We start from the raw sequence: 20,700 nt of genomic DNA, 5'->3' as shown, positions 1-20,700 counted from the left end.
CACCCTGCCGGCCGGCATAAGCCGCCAAGAATGGTGGGGGTTTGCGGTTAGTAACCACTGGGTAAGCCGATGTAAAAGCATGCCGCGCACTGCAGAAGAACTGCGAAAGATTTTCGGCCGTGCCTTCGTTAGCTAGATTATTTATCTCTGTAATGCAGTGCTGAAAGCGCTGATCAGTGCATCTTTGCCGTCGACGTGCGCGCTCAGTGGCGTAACATGCGCCCGCAACGAAGGAACCCTGCAAGAATATAATTTCGTACGAGGCTCGTCAACGTACGCAAGTGGATGCTGATAAACAACAAAAAATGTTTATTAACGCTGGCTTCTGGTGAGGGACTTCGCACTAAATGCGAGGGTAGACAGGAGCACTTCACCAGCACGTTCAAGAAACGCTGAAAAACCGAACGATTGCCAAGAACATGAACAGTCGACGTAATTTGTAACGATCCATGTCATTTCCCGTTTCGACCGTTTGTCGTCGCGCCGTATGCTCAATCCGGGATATAATAACGGCGTGGCATCATACGCCGTGGTTGCTTAGTGGCTTTGGTGTTGCGCTGCTAAGCACGAAGCCGCGGAATCAAATCCCGCGACCTCGTGCACGTTAAAGAACCCCAGGTGGTCAAAATTAATCCGGAGTCCCTTCACCACGGCGTGCCTCATAATCAGATCGTGGTTTTGGCATATAAAACGCCATAACTTTTTAACGTCGCAACTTCAGAGCCAATGACGAAGGCAGAAATCAATGGAAAACTAAATGGATAGGTATAAGATATGGCACCCTTGGCTGCACCTTTGTAGCAGATTATCGCCACTGTGCCTAGTTAAGCGCTCGCAACATGTAGCGCATGTATACATTTTGCACCGCAAAGCCAGAAGCTCCCTAGGCGCGTGCACCTTATACCGCGGGAGAGTAGCGGTGGAGTCTGAATACACGTTGCGAGGAGGCAGTGGTCGAGTGCGTCTGAGTGATGTTCTCGAACAGGCCGTTGCGAATACATCACCGTGGGGTGATGTTCTCGCAACGTTCTCGCATCATAACGGGATGTTTTGAGTAAATCTGGCGCTAAATGAGCGTAATCGGTTGAGGCGAAAGTTGAAAAACGCTCTTCAGCGCCTTTAAGGGTCTTGGAATGTCTTTAGTGAATCACCAGCTCGCCGCTGTTTTGAACTCCCGATTCGGGAAAGCCTCAGGCAGCGTCACGCAACACCAGATTTCGACCTAGTCGGCTTATAATGGTCAATAAATGTTCATTCTGCACTGAAGGTTTTTTTATATCCATTTTTTTCATATCTTGCTTCATAAAAACGCGAATTTAAATGCATGGGTATCTATGGGAATTTCAACGGGAAATATGATTACTTTGTTATATATTTCGTTGTGTAGCCCGTTTTATTAAAACTAGGTTTGACTGTACACCAAACAACAAAAAAAGAAACACAATATGAAAGGTTATGATAATTCAAGGACAATCAAGATCAGTTATCTGAGAAGGCGTGTAGTTATAAAAGAAAATTTTCATTTGAATATAGTTCGTGCGTGGCGTGGGGAAATGGTGAAGAAACATTTGAACAATATCTGAAGGAACACCACAGTATCCATCCAGCGATAAATGTGAAAGTAGAAGCCGGCCCGCACGCTCGGGTTTTAAGGGCAGTAGGGAAAACGCAAATTAACCTGGGGGGGAGGGGGGGGGGGGCTATCTTAAGAGACGGCTGGAAGACTGATAGTGTAAACGAAAAAAAAAACCTGAAATAAAAAGAGTCTTCCGTTTTGAATAATTGCAGATTAGTGCATAAAAGTAATTAAATATTTAAATGCAAGAAAAAGTTAGAAGATCGAGCTCTGTGGCATATTTACCACCACCCCGTTTGAAAGGCAGTGCTCATGCTGCTGCATGTTGAGTGTCTTTTTGGAGCCTACAGCCATGTTATGGCGAATGCTCGATCAGTGCCAGAACTGCCCTAATGGAAAAATTAAGATCCGGGGTATTATAACAGTAAGATAAGATTGTTTGAATCTACATAATAGAATATTGAAATGTATTTATTCGTGAACAGAATGAATTTTTGAAGCTCTATGGTAAAGATTACACACCTCACAGAATCTTTTTATGCAAGCACACTTAAGAAGATTAGACTAGATATCCATAGCATCGTCCCTGAAGTTACCCTCTTCGTCAACTCTCACCATTCAGTTTCACGATATTTTTCTAGAAAAGTCGGTTTCTGCGCAGGAGTTATTTCTGTGGCTTTCTTTAAGAAGAACACATTAAGCATTTCCAACCTAAATTATATGATCGACTGCCGTTATTTTGACCTTGGTTAATTCGACTTATCGTGCGATTCGAATCCACTGAAATGCCATTACGAGAAACCATAAATTGCTATGTAATGAAAAAGAACTCGTATAGTTCGAATGCGAAAGCACTATGTTTCGGTTAATTCGATCCTCACCGGGGCCCCCTCATGCGTGCAGCGCTCGATAAAGGCTTTAAAACGCAAGAAAATCAGTAGACCGTGCAACTGCTTCGCTGGGCGTGAGGCTATTTTATTTTTATCTTTTAGTGCCGGCTGATGTTCCTTCCACCCGTGAAGCTATCCGTTCCTGCTTGTTTTGAGTTGTGTCCGCATTCAGTGATTTGCTTCATTCATTCAGTGAGGCGTCGCGTAGCGATTCCACAGCGCTGACCAACGAGGTCAAGAAATTGTTAAAGGTCTCTTGATTTCTAAAAAAAAATTTATTCGCTCTTTTTACGGCCATTTGCTAATTCGACCTTCCGGATAATTCGACGAGATCTTGTGGTCCCGCAAGGGTCGGATTAACGGGAGCCGATTGCATACTTGAAACTGTTGCTTCCACGCCTGACGATCAGAGGCCGGAGTAGACATATTCTCTCCACACCTTTGTTGACCTTCCTCTCTCCGCCTTCCTGATTTTACAGGTACAGTTGCGATCAAGTTGAAGGTGATAGCGCGAGCATCGACCGGCGGGCCTTCCAAGCAGCATAGCGGCCGATTTCGGAACTGCGAAGATAAAAATTGCACTGCCACATTATGCCACATTATCCCCTATTATGCTCTTCCAGGCTGCAACCATCACCCCCAAGACCAACTCGCCACATTTTTGTGTTTGTTTCCCTTTTATGGCAATCATCGGTGTGCGTCGCTTCCTCATGCATATTTTAGCTAACAATGACGCCTCTGCGCAAAAGCTCATAACGCAATCAAAATGAATTCGCAGATTATGCCGTGAACGGTGACGGGAGTGACAGCTTTTCAGGGAACACCAAAAGAGAGAGAGGGGAGCTATCTGATGTTTCCCTCTCGAACGATGATGATGACGTAACGTGGCGCTGCTCCTAGTTTTGGTCGCCGCTCGAGCGATAACCTTCAAATTGATCGCGACTGTACGTTTCAGGCCGGAATAATGGCGGTCGTTTTAGCGCTGCGCAAATTGACATCAAATGTGCCGACATCTGCTATTTTAACAAAATTTCTATTATATTGATCAGAGCTAACTGGAACAACAGATTCGATTATATTGCGGACATTTCATTTGTTGGTCCTTACTCATTTACAGATAGTGCACCTGATTTGGCTTCCAGGTCACTGTGGACTATACTTAAGTTAGAGTGGGAGAATAGGCTAGTTGGTGGCACGTTTGGGTGGGCACATCGCTAAGGACGCGAATAAAGGTTAAGTACACTTAAAATGACACGGCGCGCTGAATAAGAACTGATCTTATTATTACGATAGATAAACATAATATATAATTAATGTAAATTTATGCTATATTTAAATGAAATGACAGGCTCGCTTGCCAGAGAATCCCTAAAAGGTCCGGTACTTTATGTTTTGCCGGTTACGGCAAACGTCTCCTTTACAAAGTAGAGGAAATTCTGCCTAAATCGAGCTTCTACAAAGCAAGCAGTATCATCTAATTATGACTTCCAGCATCTGTTAGTTCCCCTGGAATTCTCAATGACGTTCATCACGTAAGTATGAAATTGCATTTGCATGGTTGTGGATAATAATTGTGGGGTTTTACGTGCCAAAACCACTTTCTGATTATGAGGCACGCCGTAGTGGAGGACTCCGGAAATTTCAACCACCTGGGGTTCTTTAACGTGCACCTAAATCTAAGTACACGGGTGTTTTCGCATTTCGCCCCCATCGAAATGCGGCCGCCGTGGCCGGGATTCGATCCCGCGACTTCGTGCTCAGAAGCCCAACACCATAGCCACTGAGCAACCACGGCGGGTTGGTTGTGGATGCCGACATTCCGCCATTCAATTTTCAACTGCACAGCGCTGGTCAGAAGCAGTCCTCTCTCCTGTAGGCCATGTTTTAACGGATGTGAGGAAATCACATATTTCGTTTTAGCGCGATAGCGTTAAGGAGCTCGTGTCGCAGAAAATCTGGCGTCGGCCCGGATTCCGGCATCGGATATCGTTCCGGCAAAAATATTTTCGAACCACGCATACCCAGGCCTTCCATGTGACGCAAGAAATTGGCTAAACTAATTGAATATCTCAAGCAAAATACGTGAGAAAATCGTAAACTACGACTTACACACAACCTACAGACACGATAGCTCTCCGATTGTAATTTGAATATACGAGAAAACATAATTTTGTTAGGCGAAAACTCAAACAAACCCCTTTTCCAGCGTTTCTACAATGCATAGACCGGCGAGGACGTCCGCCATTTGCGCACGCCGGCGCAAAAACGTCTCGGAGTCCTTGGAGTGGCGCGCCCTCTTCTTTGAAACACTTCCAAATGACGCTCGCCTCTGCCCCATGGCGGCCCATGCAAGAGGCCGCGTTTCTACCAGAAACCCTGCCTTCATGCATAGCGTTTGCCGCGAGCGTTTCTTGGTAAACATTACGGTTACATACGCTGCAGTTTGCCAGGAAGCGTGAGAAGCAGTCAGGGATCTTTGAATGCTATCGCGTTCCACTCTTAAAGGCGAAGTTTAAGCGTACTCCATAGTTTGGTTCCGTCGTCGATTCTCGACACAAATAAAAGGACTGCTTGGAACTCCTTTTCACCAGCTTGGATTTTCTTTGCCTTCTCCAATTATCCTTTCTCTCAGGGCCTCAGGTCTGGGCTTCAGCCACAGGGCAGTTCATTCGCAGCACAAAAATATTGCAGCGCTAATTTGACATTATATTCTTTCTTTTTAAAGTTGTCGTTCCAAATTTCGAGTTCTATTTCATTGATCTTCAAGATTTCACGATCTCTCGCCTTCCTCAGTGCATGTAAAATGTGATCGAGAGTCGTATCTTCCCTCTCTATTTATTTCACTCCCGCATCCCCTTTTACACGTGTCTGTGGTTAACCAGACAGAGTTTGGTTAACCTCCCTGCCTTTCCTTCCTCGCTTATCTCTCTTTTTCTATCTCTCGTCTCTTTGTTTTCTTTACCCCCCCCCCTTTTCGCTTTCTTTTTTATTCTTCTACGACCCGTTTCCTGTACCCTCCTTCGTTGTGGGTATTTGCCATAGTCTGGGAATCGTCACCAGCAGAAGCAATGCACGTTCCCAGCTCGAACAGAGAAGGAGGCGGAACGTTCCACGCCGGCTGCTACGGATCATGCCCGCGCTGCAACTTGTGGACAGCTGCTACGCCTGGTTCATGGCGGTCATGTGCTCCTGGGTCCAGGTATGGGCCGCCATCATCTTCCGCAGCTCGGGCATCCTCCTGGTCGGTCTGGTGTCCAGCTTCCGCATCTCACGCGAGGAGGCCTCGTGGCCCTTCGAAATCTGCACCACCATCAACTGTATGCAGGGTAAGAGCTGTCCAGCGGGCTCGTCCTATGCAAAACATTTAAACCACAACAGTTCGCCCCGCAACTCGGAGTTCGCGTTTACCGCACTCGCTAGCACACCACATACGGGATTTTATTATGGTGGTGATAATGTAAATGGTGATAAGCAAATGTAATACAGAAAGAGAGCCCAAAGTGAAAACTGCCAGGAAGACCTCCTGTTAGCGCATGAATATAGATGTAGAACATACGATTAGCAACTAAGGTAAAAAGGGCGGGAAAATACAAATCAACATAACAGAAGTAAATAAACAAGGCAGCATATCAGATCTTACGATTAAGAAAAAATGCAAATCGACATATTAGAAGTAATTAATCAAACATCGGGTAGTTAAAGACTACGCAGAAGTGAACAAGAATAATTATATTTTGAAATACACGTGTATGGAGCATTAACAGTGCGCAATCCAACAGCAAAAAAATGAATTGATAAGTAATAATCTAGGAACAAACCGAGAGGAACAATGAAACGTAGTTACGCCGTGATACATATGCATGGTGTCACAGCTAAATTTAGCCAGAGTTTAAAAATATGCACATGCCACGTAGCTGGACAGAACAAAAGTAATATTGTTTGCCGTCGCTTGGAGATACTCAAACGATTTTTTTTTCATTCCACCTGATTAGATAATTAGAAATAATTAACCAACTTTTTAAATATTAAAATTATATGGAAAGCGTCAATGAGAAAATTGTAGAACAATATGAAAAACTCCCGATAAAGCTTTCTGTTGCTCAATATGTGCTACATAATAGTGTTTTCCTGCGCGTGAAAGAAGCCCGCGAATACACGCAAAGTGACTCGAGTGACGCAGTTTTGCATTGCGCCCCGACAAAATGTGGTCGGGAATCGAACGCGTATCCCCGTGAGCCGCAGAATTCCAAAGCAATAGAACCACTGCGTCATGTGCCCTGTGTATTAACTAACGCGTGAAGCACGATACAAGCACTAAATTGAACGGCACACAACGTAGACACTGATGCCACAAACGCTGAGCTTGTGGCGCCAGCTTCTAGTGATGGGGTGAACTCTTTGTGTCCCGTTCGCTTTTGAGCTGAAAGCATGTTTCGCGAAAACGCCTTAACAGTATTATTTACAAGACCGCAAACGTTAGCTGGGGTGCTCCTATCTAAATGTATCTAAAAGGAGAATTCGTTTTCCTCGGCTACCACTGCACCAAATTTGACGGGGTTTATTGCATTGAAAGGAAAAACGTAAGTTCTAGCGGCTGTTGGTTTCTAACTATTTATTTAGGTCGTCGATTTTTTTACTAAAAATTGGCAAACATCGCAAATTTTCAGAAAACGAAACTATGGAGTTTACAGCTTTGTAACTCAGCAAAGAAAAATGCTAGCACAATTATGTGAATTGCATCTAATAGTACATCTAAAGCGAACAAAATTGATCGAGACGGAAAGTTGGGCCAGTTGGTTTGGATTCATAGTAAGGTTCGTTACAGCGCAACACAAGACGAGGACCAAGGAAAGTATAAAACGCACCGTGTTGTTGTTTTATACCTTCTTTTGTGCTCGTCTTGTGTTGCGCTGTAACGAACCTCACTATGAAAAAAATTGATATGTTACACATGAATCTCAAAAAATTTAGTCATATGGAAATACAGAGCTTGCATAATCCTTGTACACAACATAACATATTCACGTAATATATAAATTGACACATCGAAATTTTCCACTTTGTATGATCTAATGGATGCCGTTTACAGAACCGCGATATCTGTTTTTGATGGAGATCGCAAGCTATTAATTTGTAAACTTCCTGCTTCTGTTTTTTCGAACTTGCGACTTTTTGAAAATTCTTTCAAGCAGAAATGTAATTTTGTTAAAGATAGGCGCAGGGACAACGTGTATTACGGCGTCACTTAGAAAACGCAATCAGCGAACTGAAGTTTCGACTTAATTGTACGAAGTGCTCTTAATTACTCTGGAACAAAATGACGAGCAGGCTCTTGGTCTGTCAGCTGCCACGGCTTGTTGCCGCTGACGGCACTGCAGTCGTAAGCCGTACCCATAGAGGAAAGAAAAAGACTAGGTGAGAGCAACGACCTCAGAAATGTGCGAGTCACAAAAGGCTTCGTTCTCCGGGTATTCGGTCAATGAGCGTTACACAGCCGCTTACACTGCGGCTCGGAAGACAACATTATGCGTAAATCCAGTCTTATTCTAAGAGAAAAAATTCGACAGAGACTGCTTACGTGTGGGAATGCGAAAACATTAAAGTCACTTTGGTGAAATGCTTTTATTTTCTGTATTAATTTTATGCTCTCGTGACGTGGCGCCACCTCCTCCCATTGGCTGCACTGTCACGTGCCCAATGACGCATGCAGTAGGCCACGCCTCTATTCAGCCAGATGGCTATGAAGTGACGTGCGCAATGACGCAGGCACAAGGCACACATTTAGTCAGAACCGTGCACGGAGAAACCGTGGCGTGGAGGAAGCGTGGATCGCATCGCACCCCGGAAACCCTGGTTCGCATCCCCCGCAGACCGAAATGTACCATATTTTCTTTTCAAATGCATTAATTTACATTGTTTACAAGAACCCCCTTGAGAAATGCGGCCGACCATATTATTTTACGTTTTTACTGTTTGCACCGTCGGCCATTTTTGGTACCATCATTTGGTTACGCCGAAGCCGACATATTTTCTCGAAATGTGGCAAATAACGGTTTTGCATTAAAATTGTGAAAACAATTAAACGTTATCTTTTTTGCACCATACAGGCTTCTTGGTCGGCGTTCTGGTCCGATACTGGGACACCCGAGCGCTAAACATAGGAGCTACTCTCGTGGCTTCAGTGAGCGCCATTGCTTGCTTCATTGCGAATACGCCTACAGCCTACGTTGTATTTATTGGCGTCGGCTTCGGTAAGTTCACCTTCTAAAGCAAAAACGCTTAGCCACGTCTTATTTCTAGCTCTCTGAGATTTTTGCCTGCAAACAAAAGCGCATCCAAAACTTTGTAATGTTGTGACCCGCCGGCTATCTAGCTCCCATAAACATATGAACTGGCTGGCCGGCACGCTTTCAGCCCTATACTCTTTCAATCTGGGCACTGTTCTCAGTCCCGCACATGCCTCTAAAGGTCTAGAGTCATAACGTGTTAAGAGGCGTATTTTCGAAAAAATTAGGTTATCTAAACTGCAACTGCCACTGGCAACCGAGTCGTTCAATCGTGCTCCCTCACGAAATCCATCATACCGTAGCGGTGGCCTAGCGGTAGAGCATCCGCCTTGTATGCGGGAGGTACTGAGTTCGAATCCTGGTGCTGCAGGAAACCCACCGATGTTTTTCTAATGGGTAGAGACGTCCCCTACCCTGGTGCACGGCTTCTGGGAGGGGTTCACATCTCGAAAGGGGGCCCAATATGGGTTTCATGCGTGGTCTCTCATGGGTGCCTCTTGTACAATCACAGATGGCCTTCTTGAAGAGCATCCGCCGTGGCTCTGGGAGACAAAAGGCTTACTGGTAAAATAGAGACAAGAGCGCTCCCGGCCTGGTGCTCTGCGGTTATGGGACTTCAACGCTTGGAAAGGGTCGTTTATCCCCATTCCGAAGGCGTCCCCACCTCAATAGGTACATTTAAGACCCAAATCTCCTCTTTTATTTCATGCTCACGAGGGTTTCGACTGCGTCATTGCGCGTCTTTGATTCACTTTGTCGGAACAAGATAAGCAACACCCGTCACATGTGTGTGGTGGAGAAACCTTCAAGGTATGCCGAAGAACAATTGCTGTGCGATTTCTTTTGTCATCTTGGTGTTTGTTGCACTCGGTCATTTTTGCACGGCCAAGCAACCATGTTGATCACGGCCTAACCATATTTCGATTCCGTTTGTCCGCCGTGCAGCATGCGGGTTAAATGTAATTCGCTTAGGTTCTGAATACTGTTTGCCGCTTCTTTACCGTGGTGCTCTAACTAGGATGCACGACCGTAGTAGTGCATCGTGTTGTGTGTTAAAGCTGCTGAAACTTGCAAGGACTGATTTTGTTGGCTTTATGTCGTTAAATCTTCGCACCAGCTGTCACACCGATAACGTTTTTCCATCTATTTTATGAGTGGCTTCGCGCTTCTTGAACTGTTCCTAGAGGATGCATGCAGAACTGTTTTTGATGCGAAAGCATCAAATGGCCCATTGAGCGAAAAAGCCGGCGTCTGTCGTCTCGAGCAGCGAAACGGCCCCTAAATTCCCATTGGCTGCGACACCACGTCACGTGTGCGCCTCGGCGGAGCAGAGCGGGCGAAAGGCAGCGCCTGGTTCAGCGCTGGTGCGCCAGGTGTTGCGTGAGGGGAAAGAGTATCTCCGCGACGCCACTTCCACCTCGTTCTCGAAAGCCTACATTATCCGCACGTTCCTTGTACGCGCAAACTTTCACCTGCGTTCTAACTCTACCTTGGTAATCGCAATAGATTAGTGTATAAAATACAGAATAAATTCGAAAGCAAGAACGTTGGCAGTAGTGACCTTCGAACCTACAACCCCACCCTCAGTTTACCACACGGGGATAAACGTCCGAGCTTCTCAACGCGCTTTCTTGCCAGCAAAGAGTTTATAACTCGAAGGGCCGTTCAGCGGCCTTCAAGTGGACATTAATGCTTTCGCATTCACAACTCATAAGAAGTGCTTAAGTGTCCTCGGATTTTTTTTTTAAGTACGACATTTTCGCCTCGCTTCGTTTGTAAGGAGCTTAAAACACGCTGTGTTCCGTCCAAATGATTACACGTAAGTGCTTCTTTAACAGCTTTATTCTTTTCGTCCGAAGACATCTTGTGGTTACTTGGGGAAATGTGTTATAAAATAGATAGCTCAGGAGAGGGACTGCTATTGGTTGCTACATTTGGTACTGCTGTTCGAGTTTAGCTGAAACATTCGCGCCATATTTGTTAAATCCATATTTGTTAAATCCATATTTGTTAAGTCCTTTCCAAATGTTTCCAATCTGATCTTCGCGTTACCATTAGAGGATATCTGTCATTGCAGTGTAGTACAAGAAAACTTGGCTTTAACTTTAGAGAGTTGTTGAAGCGTGATGTCCACACTCGAGCCTGCTTTACTGCGGTTATAGAGACATCGTAAGCTAGGCTGTATAAAAGCGTTTAAAGAGAACTGTATACCGTCTTTGTCCTTGTCCATGTTTGATGCGGTCGTCGTCGTTGCCAGTGTTGCCAGCATAAAAAACGAACAAAGAAAAAAACACACACATACGGATGGACGCACGTATTGTCACTTATACCGCATGCAATGTCACACCGGCCCCGCTCAGGCGCCGGCACGGGCCTCATGGTGCCCACGAACGTGGTGGTGCTGCATCGCTACTTCGACAAGTACCGGACCTCGGCGAGCGGCCTGAGCTTCGCCGGCGCGGCGCTGAGCAGCATGCTGCTGCCGCCACTCATTGGCAAGCTGTTGAACGTGTACGGCCTGCAGGGCACCATGCTGATCATAGGCGCGCTCGTGCTGAACACGATGGCCGGCTCCATCACACTCCGCTCGTCGCCCAGCTTCCCGCGGCCGCCATGCCACACAGTGTTCAGCACAACGGCCACTACCACCAGACGCAGCAGCACCAGCAGCACCAGCAGCGGCGAAGGCGCGGAGAACAAGAACATCATCACCGAGCTCTTCACCTCTGACATCCCGCTGTGGGAGAGCGGCATCATCGTCTCCGCACTGTCGCCGCGTTCGCATCAGCCCCGCCGGCGAAGACATGGGGTGAGCAGCGATAGAGAGTTCAGCGAGTTGGTTGGGACGTACGTGTTACTTGCCGGCACGCGTGCAGACGTAGACACAAAAGGAACGTAAAGTACAACGTTTGTGCTGTCCTATTCGCTCCTTCATGTGCCTACAGAGGTGTGCGAATGATTGATTATGGGGTTTTACGCGCCAAAACCACTTTCTGATTATGAGGCACGCCGTAGTGGAGGACTCTGGAAATTTGGACCACCTGGGGTTCTTTAACGTGCACCTAAATCCAAGTACACGGGTGTTTTCGCATTTCGCCCCCGTCGAAATGCGGCCGCCGTGGACGGGATTCGATACCGCAACCTCGTGCTCAGCAGCCTAACACCATAGCCACTGAGCAACCACGGCGGGTACAGAGGTGTGCGAATACTTGAAACGTTCGAGTAATGAATCGAATAGTGCTCGACTTGATTCGGTCTTCGAATAGAATAGTCACTGTTTTTCTAATAATTTTCGAATATTTGAAGACATCAACTGTGCCCAATCATACATAAAATTAAGAGCAAAAGTACGATAAATTTCACCCCGGTGGCATGGTATAGACGTAAAACATTAGAACTTAACGTAATCGAGCAGTTAGGCTATATGCTGCGCCCAGGAAGCCGGACATTACCGTCTATAACAGCGCTCACTAGCACTCTCCGAGGAGTCCAGTATATGGGAACAAACTTTCTTTTTTCCTAAAGCTCCATTTGCGCTTTTAATAAACGACGCCTCATAACGGGCAGTGTAGGCTAATGACAAAAACTCGCTAACGTTACAGATACTACTAAAAGGCGAATGTTGTTTTATAACAATTGTGAAAATGGCTGTTCATTATTCGAAAACTCTTGAAAGAGTATTCCATTCGTATTCCATTCGTATTCCATTTGTATTCGATTCAATCTCAAAAATTACTATTCACACACCCATAGTTATGTCTAGTGCTCGCTCGTCTATCTTTTAGAGCACGCTAAATTCATGCAGGGTGGATCTCTGCGGGACCATAATCTAGCTAGTGTAAAGTTACACTCTTAGAGTTCTACACTAGTTACACTAGTGTAGAACGTGGCCGGTTGCCAGCCGGTTTACTCTGTAAAGCCACATAAACTGCATGGCAAGGGGTCTGTTGGGTCGTTAATGACACATAGACAACTGAATTGTCGCAACCTAAAGCATTTTTATGTGTAAAACATATTTGATTAATTTTAAAGTATCACGTATTTTGTTACCATGTTGACTTACATGTATAGATGCATTGTTTGTAGCCCAATAATATGCCTTACGAAACAATAATCTGTAGCAACAGTACCATGAACATACTTTAAAAGTGTGCCAAATTTTACATAACGCCTTTCAATAAGTTTCATTCATGCAAAGTTTGTACTCAGCGTATCGCCACTCTGTTCTCGTTCTGTTTCGTGACGGTAGGTTTTTGCGCACTAACTAGATGATGAAAACAGGCAACTAGACAAAACCAAGGCAAAGTTGTGTTTGTTTTTAGTTGCCTGTCTTCGTCCTCTAGTTCGTGCGCAAAAGCCTACACTTTTGTAATGCTACTATACTCGCCCAAACCACTACCCTAGATGTACACTTTGCTGAGCTAGCCGGTTCGTATTACTCAGTAGACCATAAACATAATCGCATGGCGCAAACAAGGAAGGACGGGAGGGAACAAGAGGAGCGCCAACTTTCGACTGTTTATTCTATGTTGTATACCATCCAATATATACACGCAAGCGAATGCGCAACATGCAGAACAGTTTCAATCGCGCAACACCCTAATCACAGCCGGCTATCAAAAGAAACCTTCTTTCTGCATTCAAAAGTGAAACTGATGTGTCGCTAATACAAGAGGAACCTACTTAAGACAATTTACTTCCTCAAAGCGTTCTACCAGCGGGTGAGTTTACGGCATCATCTTTGGAACTGTGCACGTTCTGCGCGATCGGAACGAGTGCCCCACACAAATGCTGGAGTGAAACCGGATGGGATCACGCAGATGTTCAGCTTCATCCGGAACCCGATGTTCGTGCCACTGATGGCGACTGGTGCGGTGTATGGCTACGTGTTTAGTACGTACCTGATAACCATCGTCGACCACGCGGCGGGCGCGGCGAATGCCAGCCACGAGGAAGGCGCCATACTAGTCTCGACCATGGCCATGGGCGACTTCTTTAGCCGCATCGGCACCGGCTACATCACCGACCGACACTACATCACCCGCGAGGGGATGCTCATCATCAACTTCGCCTTGCAGGTAAATGAGACGACGACAAATGGTGCACCTGAGCAACCGCAAATACGGGGAGGAAGCGGACATCGGAATAGGAATAGCGTGACTGTCCCTCTCAGCAGTGGACACTTCACTGCTGTGCTTCAACAGTGTCCGGGAGGAAAGTTAGTGGGGGAAAAAGGAGAAAGGGAAGAGGGTGAGAAGAGTAGAGTGAAGCGCATGACCAGTTTGATGGCGGGTTGATTTAAACCATGGACGGTACGAGTGAATGTTCCACCAGTGCTTTCCCTTTTTTCGCAGGCTTACGTTTCTTATGGAGTGACATGTCTGTGGCTATTTTGCTAATACACGCTAAACCAGCCTCGCATAACTGTTACCACAAACTATGGCGTTACGGAGATACAGTGCAAGAATTTCTATAGGTGGCGTCGCTACTCTCTATCACATATATGTATAAAGTTTTCTAAAGTACTTAAAGGTTGTTCTATCGCGCTGCAGGGTGTGTGCTTTTTGCTGCTAGCTAACCTCGCCACCGTAGCGAACATGCTGGTGGTGGCGGTGCTGTTCGGCCTGAACAACGGCGGCACGATCGCGTCGTTCCCTGTGCTTCTGGCCGACCACCTGGGCGACGAGCACCTGCCACTCACGTTCGGCCTCCACCGATTTACCATGGGTGTTACCACGCTCACCAGGCCCATGCTAATCGGTGAGAGTGTAATGTGCATATGTGTGGGCCTAATTTGCCTAATTAAAAGTGCCCACAATTACTGCGCGTGGTTTCATCCCTGCAACAGGCGGCTCGCGTGGAGTGATCGAGCAGCCAATAAAAACCATGGCAAGGAAAAAGACTTCTAGGGAGCATGACATCAGGAAGCTAGACCCTGGCAAGCCAACCTCCTCGCGCGCAGGCTCTTGGGAAGCAAGCCCACCAAGGTTGCCGAACCTTTCAGGGACTTGTTTAGTTCGTGGTAGTTCTTAGCGATGCCCTCAATCGTCACGATCGGCCCTCGCCACCCGCTCGACTATATGCTCCCTCATTGACCGCCGTTCACGTGTAAGCCGAATCCGCTAGACAGATGCAGTGCGGTCAGTAGTAATTTTGTTCCCCTCCTCTTTTAAACGCGCGGACTTCGCCGGGTTTCGCGACCGTAGGTGCTGTGGCCTGGCTGTTCTCTTGCTGAATAGGCCGACCAATCACAGCTTAATACGAACGCCGCGCGTGCCGCTGGATTCCTTGCACCAACGCCAGATGGCGCTCGCCTTCGCGCATCCGCCACAGCGACAGCGCCGACCGTGAGGGGGAACGAAAAAAAAAAACAGAAAGCTCGCCTTCGCATATACACGGCAGCGGCGGCGGCATTGCATTAGCCTTTCTACAATCCCTGAATAAAGGCTTCCGTGTCACTTTGTGCGGACATTCAATAAACATGAGCTCTTGTTTGGACCCTTTATGCCCTCGCACAAATTTTAGGGGTATATAGGTTCGGACTCGTTGTATGTGCTTCTCTTTTTGGTTCATTATTTTTTATTTATAAAGAACCAAGTACAACCACTACAGCCCCTTCTTTCTCTGCGCTCGGCGCCTGTAAATTACCGCCTGCCGATCATGTGGTAAGGGTTTATTTCCCGTGAGCCTTTACATTTATTTTTCTTTTTGATGACTATGTGCTTCAAGATTGTCCCGTGAAGACTTTCTTATTCCTTCACGATAGAAACCATGGCTTACCAAATACATCGAAGAAACCAGTTTAACTCTCGTTTTGCTCATTCAATCACTCCACGCAATATTTACGAAAAGAATTCAAAAAGAGGTTCAATGTTATTTTTATGGAATAACATGTAATTCAAGCAGCTCACTAAACCGACAACCAAACATCCGTAGTCGAAAAAAATTCTTCCATGTGGCCTGTACAGAGCCTTACCGCCGACACAACAGCAGACATTCGCGCTACGATTGTGACATCGTCTATAGGAAGGCCGATGCTCCTTCCGAAAACCATGATTCCAATGAAAAAAATCGCCCTAAGCGACAGCGCATAACTACGCAAGCTTTCTGAAACCAGAGAATTAAGGATATCGGCCCATCACGCAGGCTGGAAACCGCTCTGCTTAAACAAGATAAAAGTTGCCACCGAGTGGCTTAAAACAAAGGAAGATTACTGTCACTGCACCACGTCCTCAAGTAAAGGATTTTTTCTTTCGCCCATGGTTTCTTCACTAGTAATTCTAGTGTAGAATGCACGCTGAACACGCTGCACAGTGATGCCTAACGTAAGAGGTAACGCCCAAGTTTCTTTTCAAGAAGAAACGGTGGCCACACGTATATAGGTCGAATACAAATGTTCACAAAACTGGACATCTGCCGTCGATACATGCTCATTGCACCTCGTATTGTATAAGGTTACCCCCGTCAACCTTAGCTAAGCTGTCCAACGAACAGAAAGAAGATTAAAGACCACGGCACAAGATAAGATTTTAAGACCTATACGGTGTTCTATTGTCCGACCTCTGACGAATGAACGCCGTAGGTCTTATAATCGTATCTTGCATACAGTGTTTTCTTAATCTTTTTTTTCGTTCAACAGCTTGGCTACCGTTAGCTTGGGCACATGGCACAGGTTCGAGCATACACGTATCTGTGGAGCAACCATTGCTTGAAAACTAGTAGTGTGTTCTTCATATTGCCCACACACCGTGGCAACTCATTATCACACACTATGGCGCGACTTATAATCAGGTCGTGGTTTTGGCACGTAAAACCCCACAATTTAATTCTTAACATCGAAAACAGACTATACGCCCATGCTTCGAGGCGGGAACGGAGCACAGAAATATTCATTTTGCGCATAATACGGAGCACTTACGTCATAGCTGGCGCAACATTATGCGCAGTAAGCCTTGTACTGTTTCGTCTGGTATCGGTTGCAGTAAAATTATCAGATGCACGCGAGCAATCTGTTTTCGAGAATAGAACTTTCTCGAATGTCGGCTATAGTTCGTGTCTTCTTATTCACTTGAGGAGGTGCCGCTCCCTGGCAGTGAAGTAGCGCATAAAATGACACGGCTTCTTTCAATTTCCTATCCTGCCTTTCGCTTCTGACCTTTCAGTTTGTTGCAGACTCTTAAAGCAGCTGCGGAGCGCGTTGTAAGCCATTCATAGTTCTCCAGGTGCGTTATCCTTTTCTACTGTAGCATCGGCAGAAGCGCAATACTATGCAGAGAAAATATAACGCACTTGCGTGTAGTATATGTTCGAATGCAGATTACTAGATGGGCGTGGAGGTATCTCCTGTAGAGATTAATAATAATGAAGGAAGCTTTATCCAACTGTGGAAGTGGCGCAACCGGTGAAGCAGTGTACGGACAGGGCCATTCGTTATTCCTCCTGCCTAATCTGCCTTTCGCATTTTACCGCCTGCTCATTCATATGTATACAAGCAGCAGAGCGTGGCGTTAGCCACTGCTAGCGGCGTGACCGCGTTCCCCAGGCGCAGTTTATTTACTTGCTTTAGCATTGGCGGAGTGGTAAAACTTTGATCTATGTCCCGACTGGGTAACCGTTAAATTTCTAAATCGTGGCAACGCTTGCGAAAGTCGATGCCGGGAAGTAGTAATCCTGTGAGGTCTGCATGCGCTGTGGAGGGTATGGCGTGGCCAGTCCGACTGCGAAGCTCGCATTAGAAGTGTATTACAGAGAGCTTTACCTGTAGCAGGTTCAGTAACGATGGAATGATCATGGAAGGATGAGTCTGCCTTCCAGGAAATTTTCATGGAAGGATGACTTGCCTTCCAGAGAAGATTGCTTAGTGCATCGCGGCCCCGGATGAAAGCCATCGCAAGCATACATGATACATTATATATATGCCAGGAAGCGAGAATCCAAGTGGCTATGCAACATTTATTATAGTCTGTCATGTAGAACACTGCTGTAAATATTGTTGATGTTTTAAACAAAAGCGTTTTCTAAGAAAACATGTTGGTCTCCAATCCACGCCGTGAAGGTGGTTGGAAAGCGAAGCTGTAAACGACAACTAGAACGATTACCTATTGCGACGAAGATTGAAATTATTGACATGGCGACACTCACATGCACTTTGCCTAATTATTAGCCTAAGACGTCTCAACAGCCTGCGACTTGGCTTGCGCCGCTACATCGTGCAGCTACAAACAGTGGACTGGGGAGAATAGAAATGCACTTGACCACACTTTCGCCGCGCCTCGTATACACGCCGCTCTTCAGTTGTCCTCAATATGCGTGGCCTCCCCATAGCACTGTCGCAGCCCGAATCATTTGCTACGCGGGTTCTTCCTTTACATATGAAAGTTTGGTTACGTCACTCCCTACTTCATATGCTACAGTTGCCGCTTCCCGGCAACTGCAGCTTATGCAACCGTAATTTTTAACCGGGAAAGGCTTGCGGCGAACACTATGCGCAAAGGCGAGGTTTTTTTTTTTCCCCGCACGGCCGACGCCGCCGCTGCTGCAGATGCGCGGAGGCGAGCGCCATCTGCTGGTGCTGCCAGGAACCCAGCGGCGCACGCGGCGCGCGCCTTCCAAGTGTTTGCCTACGGACACGACAGACCCGTTGGGAGGTAGAGCTATACAGCTTCGCTGTAAAAGTGGCCGAGAGGTAGGGTTGCCCCGACTTGCCACTCTGTGGGACGACAGTTCGAATCCACCGTGAACCGAGCGCATTTTTTTTTCTTCATAAACTTCTTGCAAAGCACTTCGCGATTTCTGCGACGGACATCACCGGTCATGACAACGACTAGGAGTGAAAAAAAAATAAATCTGGGTTTTACGTGCCAAAACTACGACTTGATTGGTTTGAGGCACGCCGTAGCAGGGAGCTCAGGATTAATTTTGGTCATCTAGGCTCCTTGAACGTGCATCCAATGCACAGAGCGCTGTGTTGTTTTTTTATTTGGCATCTCGCCGGCGTCGGAATGCGGCCGCCGCGGCCGGGATCGAACCCGCTACCTCGAATTCGGCAGTACAAGGCCATAGCCATTGAGCACCGTCGTGGATGACTAGGAGGGTGAGGCAATAAAAGCTGTCGCTGTAAAAATAAAAATAAGAAAGATGGTAATAAACATTAATAAAAGGCGTATTTATACTTAGTCCGATACTTGTCGCAACATGCCTTGGCTGGCAGTATATGACGTCAAAAATTTTGGTGCTCCATATTACCGCGCATGACGTCGTGCGCCGTTCCCTGCGCGGGAACTTCAAATACACGTTTTTAAATTTTGTTATTTGTGTTTAAATTAATCTCCCATACCGCACTGCGTCGGTCAGCTTAACTATGCTGACAGCCAGGTTTCATGTAGCATCCCTTTTTTTTTTCTACGCTTAACATCACCGAACAATCCCTTTAATTTATATGAGAACTAGTAAGGATACGACAGGGCATCCCGGTGAGCCCTCAGTGTAAACCGCCGGGGACTTTAGTTGCAATTTAACTCGCAGGCCCAGAACTGCGAATATATTGTAAAGAAACAATGACGCAAACACGGCATTGAATATCTAGCTAAAACTGAAACATTCCACATGCGTACACTCCAAGTTATTCGCAGAGGCAGCACAAAATAAGGCACATAGGCTATAACGTTGGATACGTTTATTGTTTGAAACACCATAGCTTAATCGGCAAAAAAGTAATATGCGCTAGACACGATTAAGTAGTTCGTTGAAAGATTACCCATATACGGGCTAAACGCGCCTTTACCAGCACAAGTCGGGTAACACATTTTTTTTTGGCAGGCTCGGATGTGGCAGCAACATCCTGTAAGCAACACACACGCGCACGCACACACACGCATACACACACACGCGCGCACACACACACACATACATGCAGAGAAATAAAAAACGCAAATAAGTGCGATATGTATAGATTGCAAACCAAATAACACTCGGCACTTCATCAGCACTGAGCTGAACTCGCCGCACACTCGAAGCAAAATATTTTGCTTGAATGATAGGGCAGCGCGGTGCCCTATCAATTTTCGGCACCGAATAGCGAACAATGCACATGTCGCAAGCGTGCAAGACCCCAGGCACGATGTTACTTAAGTTGCTAGTATACAACTCCCGTTTGGGCACATCTCTTGAGGACGTGCATGCGGGCAATGCAGCAGGAGTACTGAGGCCGATTCGATGCTTTGCAGGCTACTTCAAAGACAAGCACGGCTCGTACAACGGCCTCTACTACCTGGTATCCGCCGCTTGCTTCTTCGTATCGATCCTCTGGTGTCTCATCGGAGCGGCCGACCTCATCAAGGCGTTCGTCCTGGGAAGGCCCATGCACCAAAACGCCGTCGTCATACCCGCCTGAGCATCGCAATTTGTCGTTTTTCTTTTCTTCACTTTTATCTTATAGATTACGGCGATTTAATTTTTCTGCGCTTGTTTATATTCTACCGAGAGCAACATTTCTAGTTTTACATCAGCGAGTACTTTTTTTTTTCCCATTCATGACTTTCGACGCCACTGCATTGTGTGAACTTATTTTTTCCTTTTTTTTAACACGCGTCTGGGACATACGTGCGTCAATAGCTTGTAAATCTTACGAGTTGGCAATAATGTTTTTCGAGAAGGTGCACTCTCTAACGAACTGTCCGTACGCGACGTTTTGCAAACTTCTTGCGCGAGTATATTGCGTGTGCTCTGGTGACATTGGTTTGAAGACGAATTGATTTCACACATTTCACAACTGGTTTCGGTGACTGAAGACCCAAGGTGTGCAACTGCGTAAGATACGTGATAATTTCCGTCTTTGTAATAGTCCCAGCGGATGTCCCGCAGCTCTAAGTCCTCCTGGGAACCGTCTTCATGAACACTGAAAAACGGGAAAGAAAGATTTGAGCTGAAGTCAGCGGGTGACTAGCTA

The 20,700-nt window shown here is 46.3% G+C and overlaps 2 protein-coding genes across 3 annotated transcripts in view; one reads left to right on the top strand and one right to left on the bottom strand.

Annotated features, from left to right (window-relative positions):
* Nucleotides 1-5,596: 5,596 nt before the first annotated feature.
* LOC142570296 (monocarboxylate transporter 12-like) lies at nucleotides 5,597-20,145 on the top strand. Its single transcript, XM_075678689.1, has 6 exons — nucleotides 5,597-5,792; nucleotides 8,574-8,717; nucleotides 11,114-11,562; nucleotides 13,574-13,831; nucleotides 14,306-14,513; nucleotides 19,979-20,145. The coding sequence occupies exons 1-6, from the start codon at nucleotides 5,597-5,599 to the stop codon at nucleotides 20,143-20,145; spliced, it is 1,422 nt and encodes a 473-aa protein (XP_075534804.1).
* The window catches only part of LOC142571647 (receptor-type tyrosine-protein phosphatase F-like), a 35,860-nt gene continuing 34,571 nt past the window's right edge, over nucleotides 19,412-20,700 (bottom strand). For both annotated transcript variants that reach the window (XM_075680167.1, XM_075680165.1), the window contains one exon: nucleotides 19,412-20,649. In XM_075680167.1, the coding sequence (XP_075536282.1) occupies nucleotides 20,618-20,649 (32 nt within the window). In that variant the 3' untranslated portion in view covers nucleotides 19,412-20,617. The remainder of the gene's footprint in view (nucleotides 20,650-20,700) is intronic.

The sequence above is a fragment of the Dermacentor variabilis genome, chromosome 2, assembly GCF_050947875.1.
Source record: "Dermacentor variabilis isolate Ectoservices chromosome 2, ASM5094787v1, whole genome shotgun sequence".
NCBI classification, from domain to species: domain Eukaryota; kingdom Metazoa; phylum Arthropoda; class Arachnida; order Ixodida; family Ixodidae; genus Dermacentor; species Dermacentor variabilis.
The sequence above is the reverse complement of the archived record's forward strand: the minus strand, read 5'-3'. Positions and strand labels throughout refer to the sequence as shown.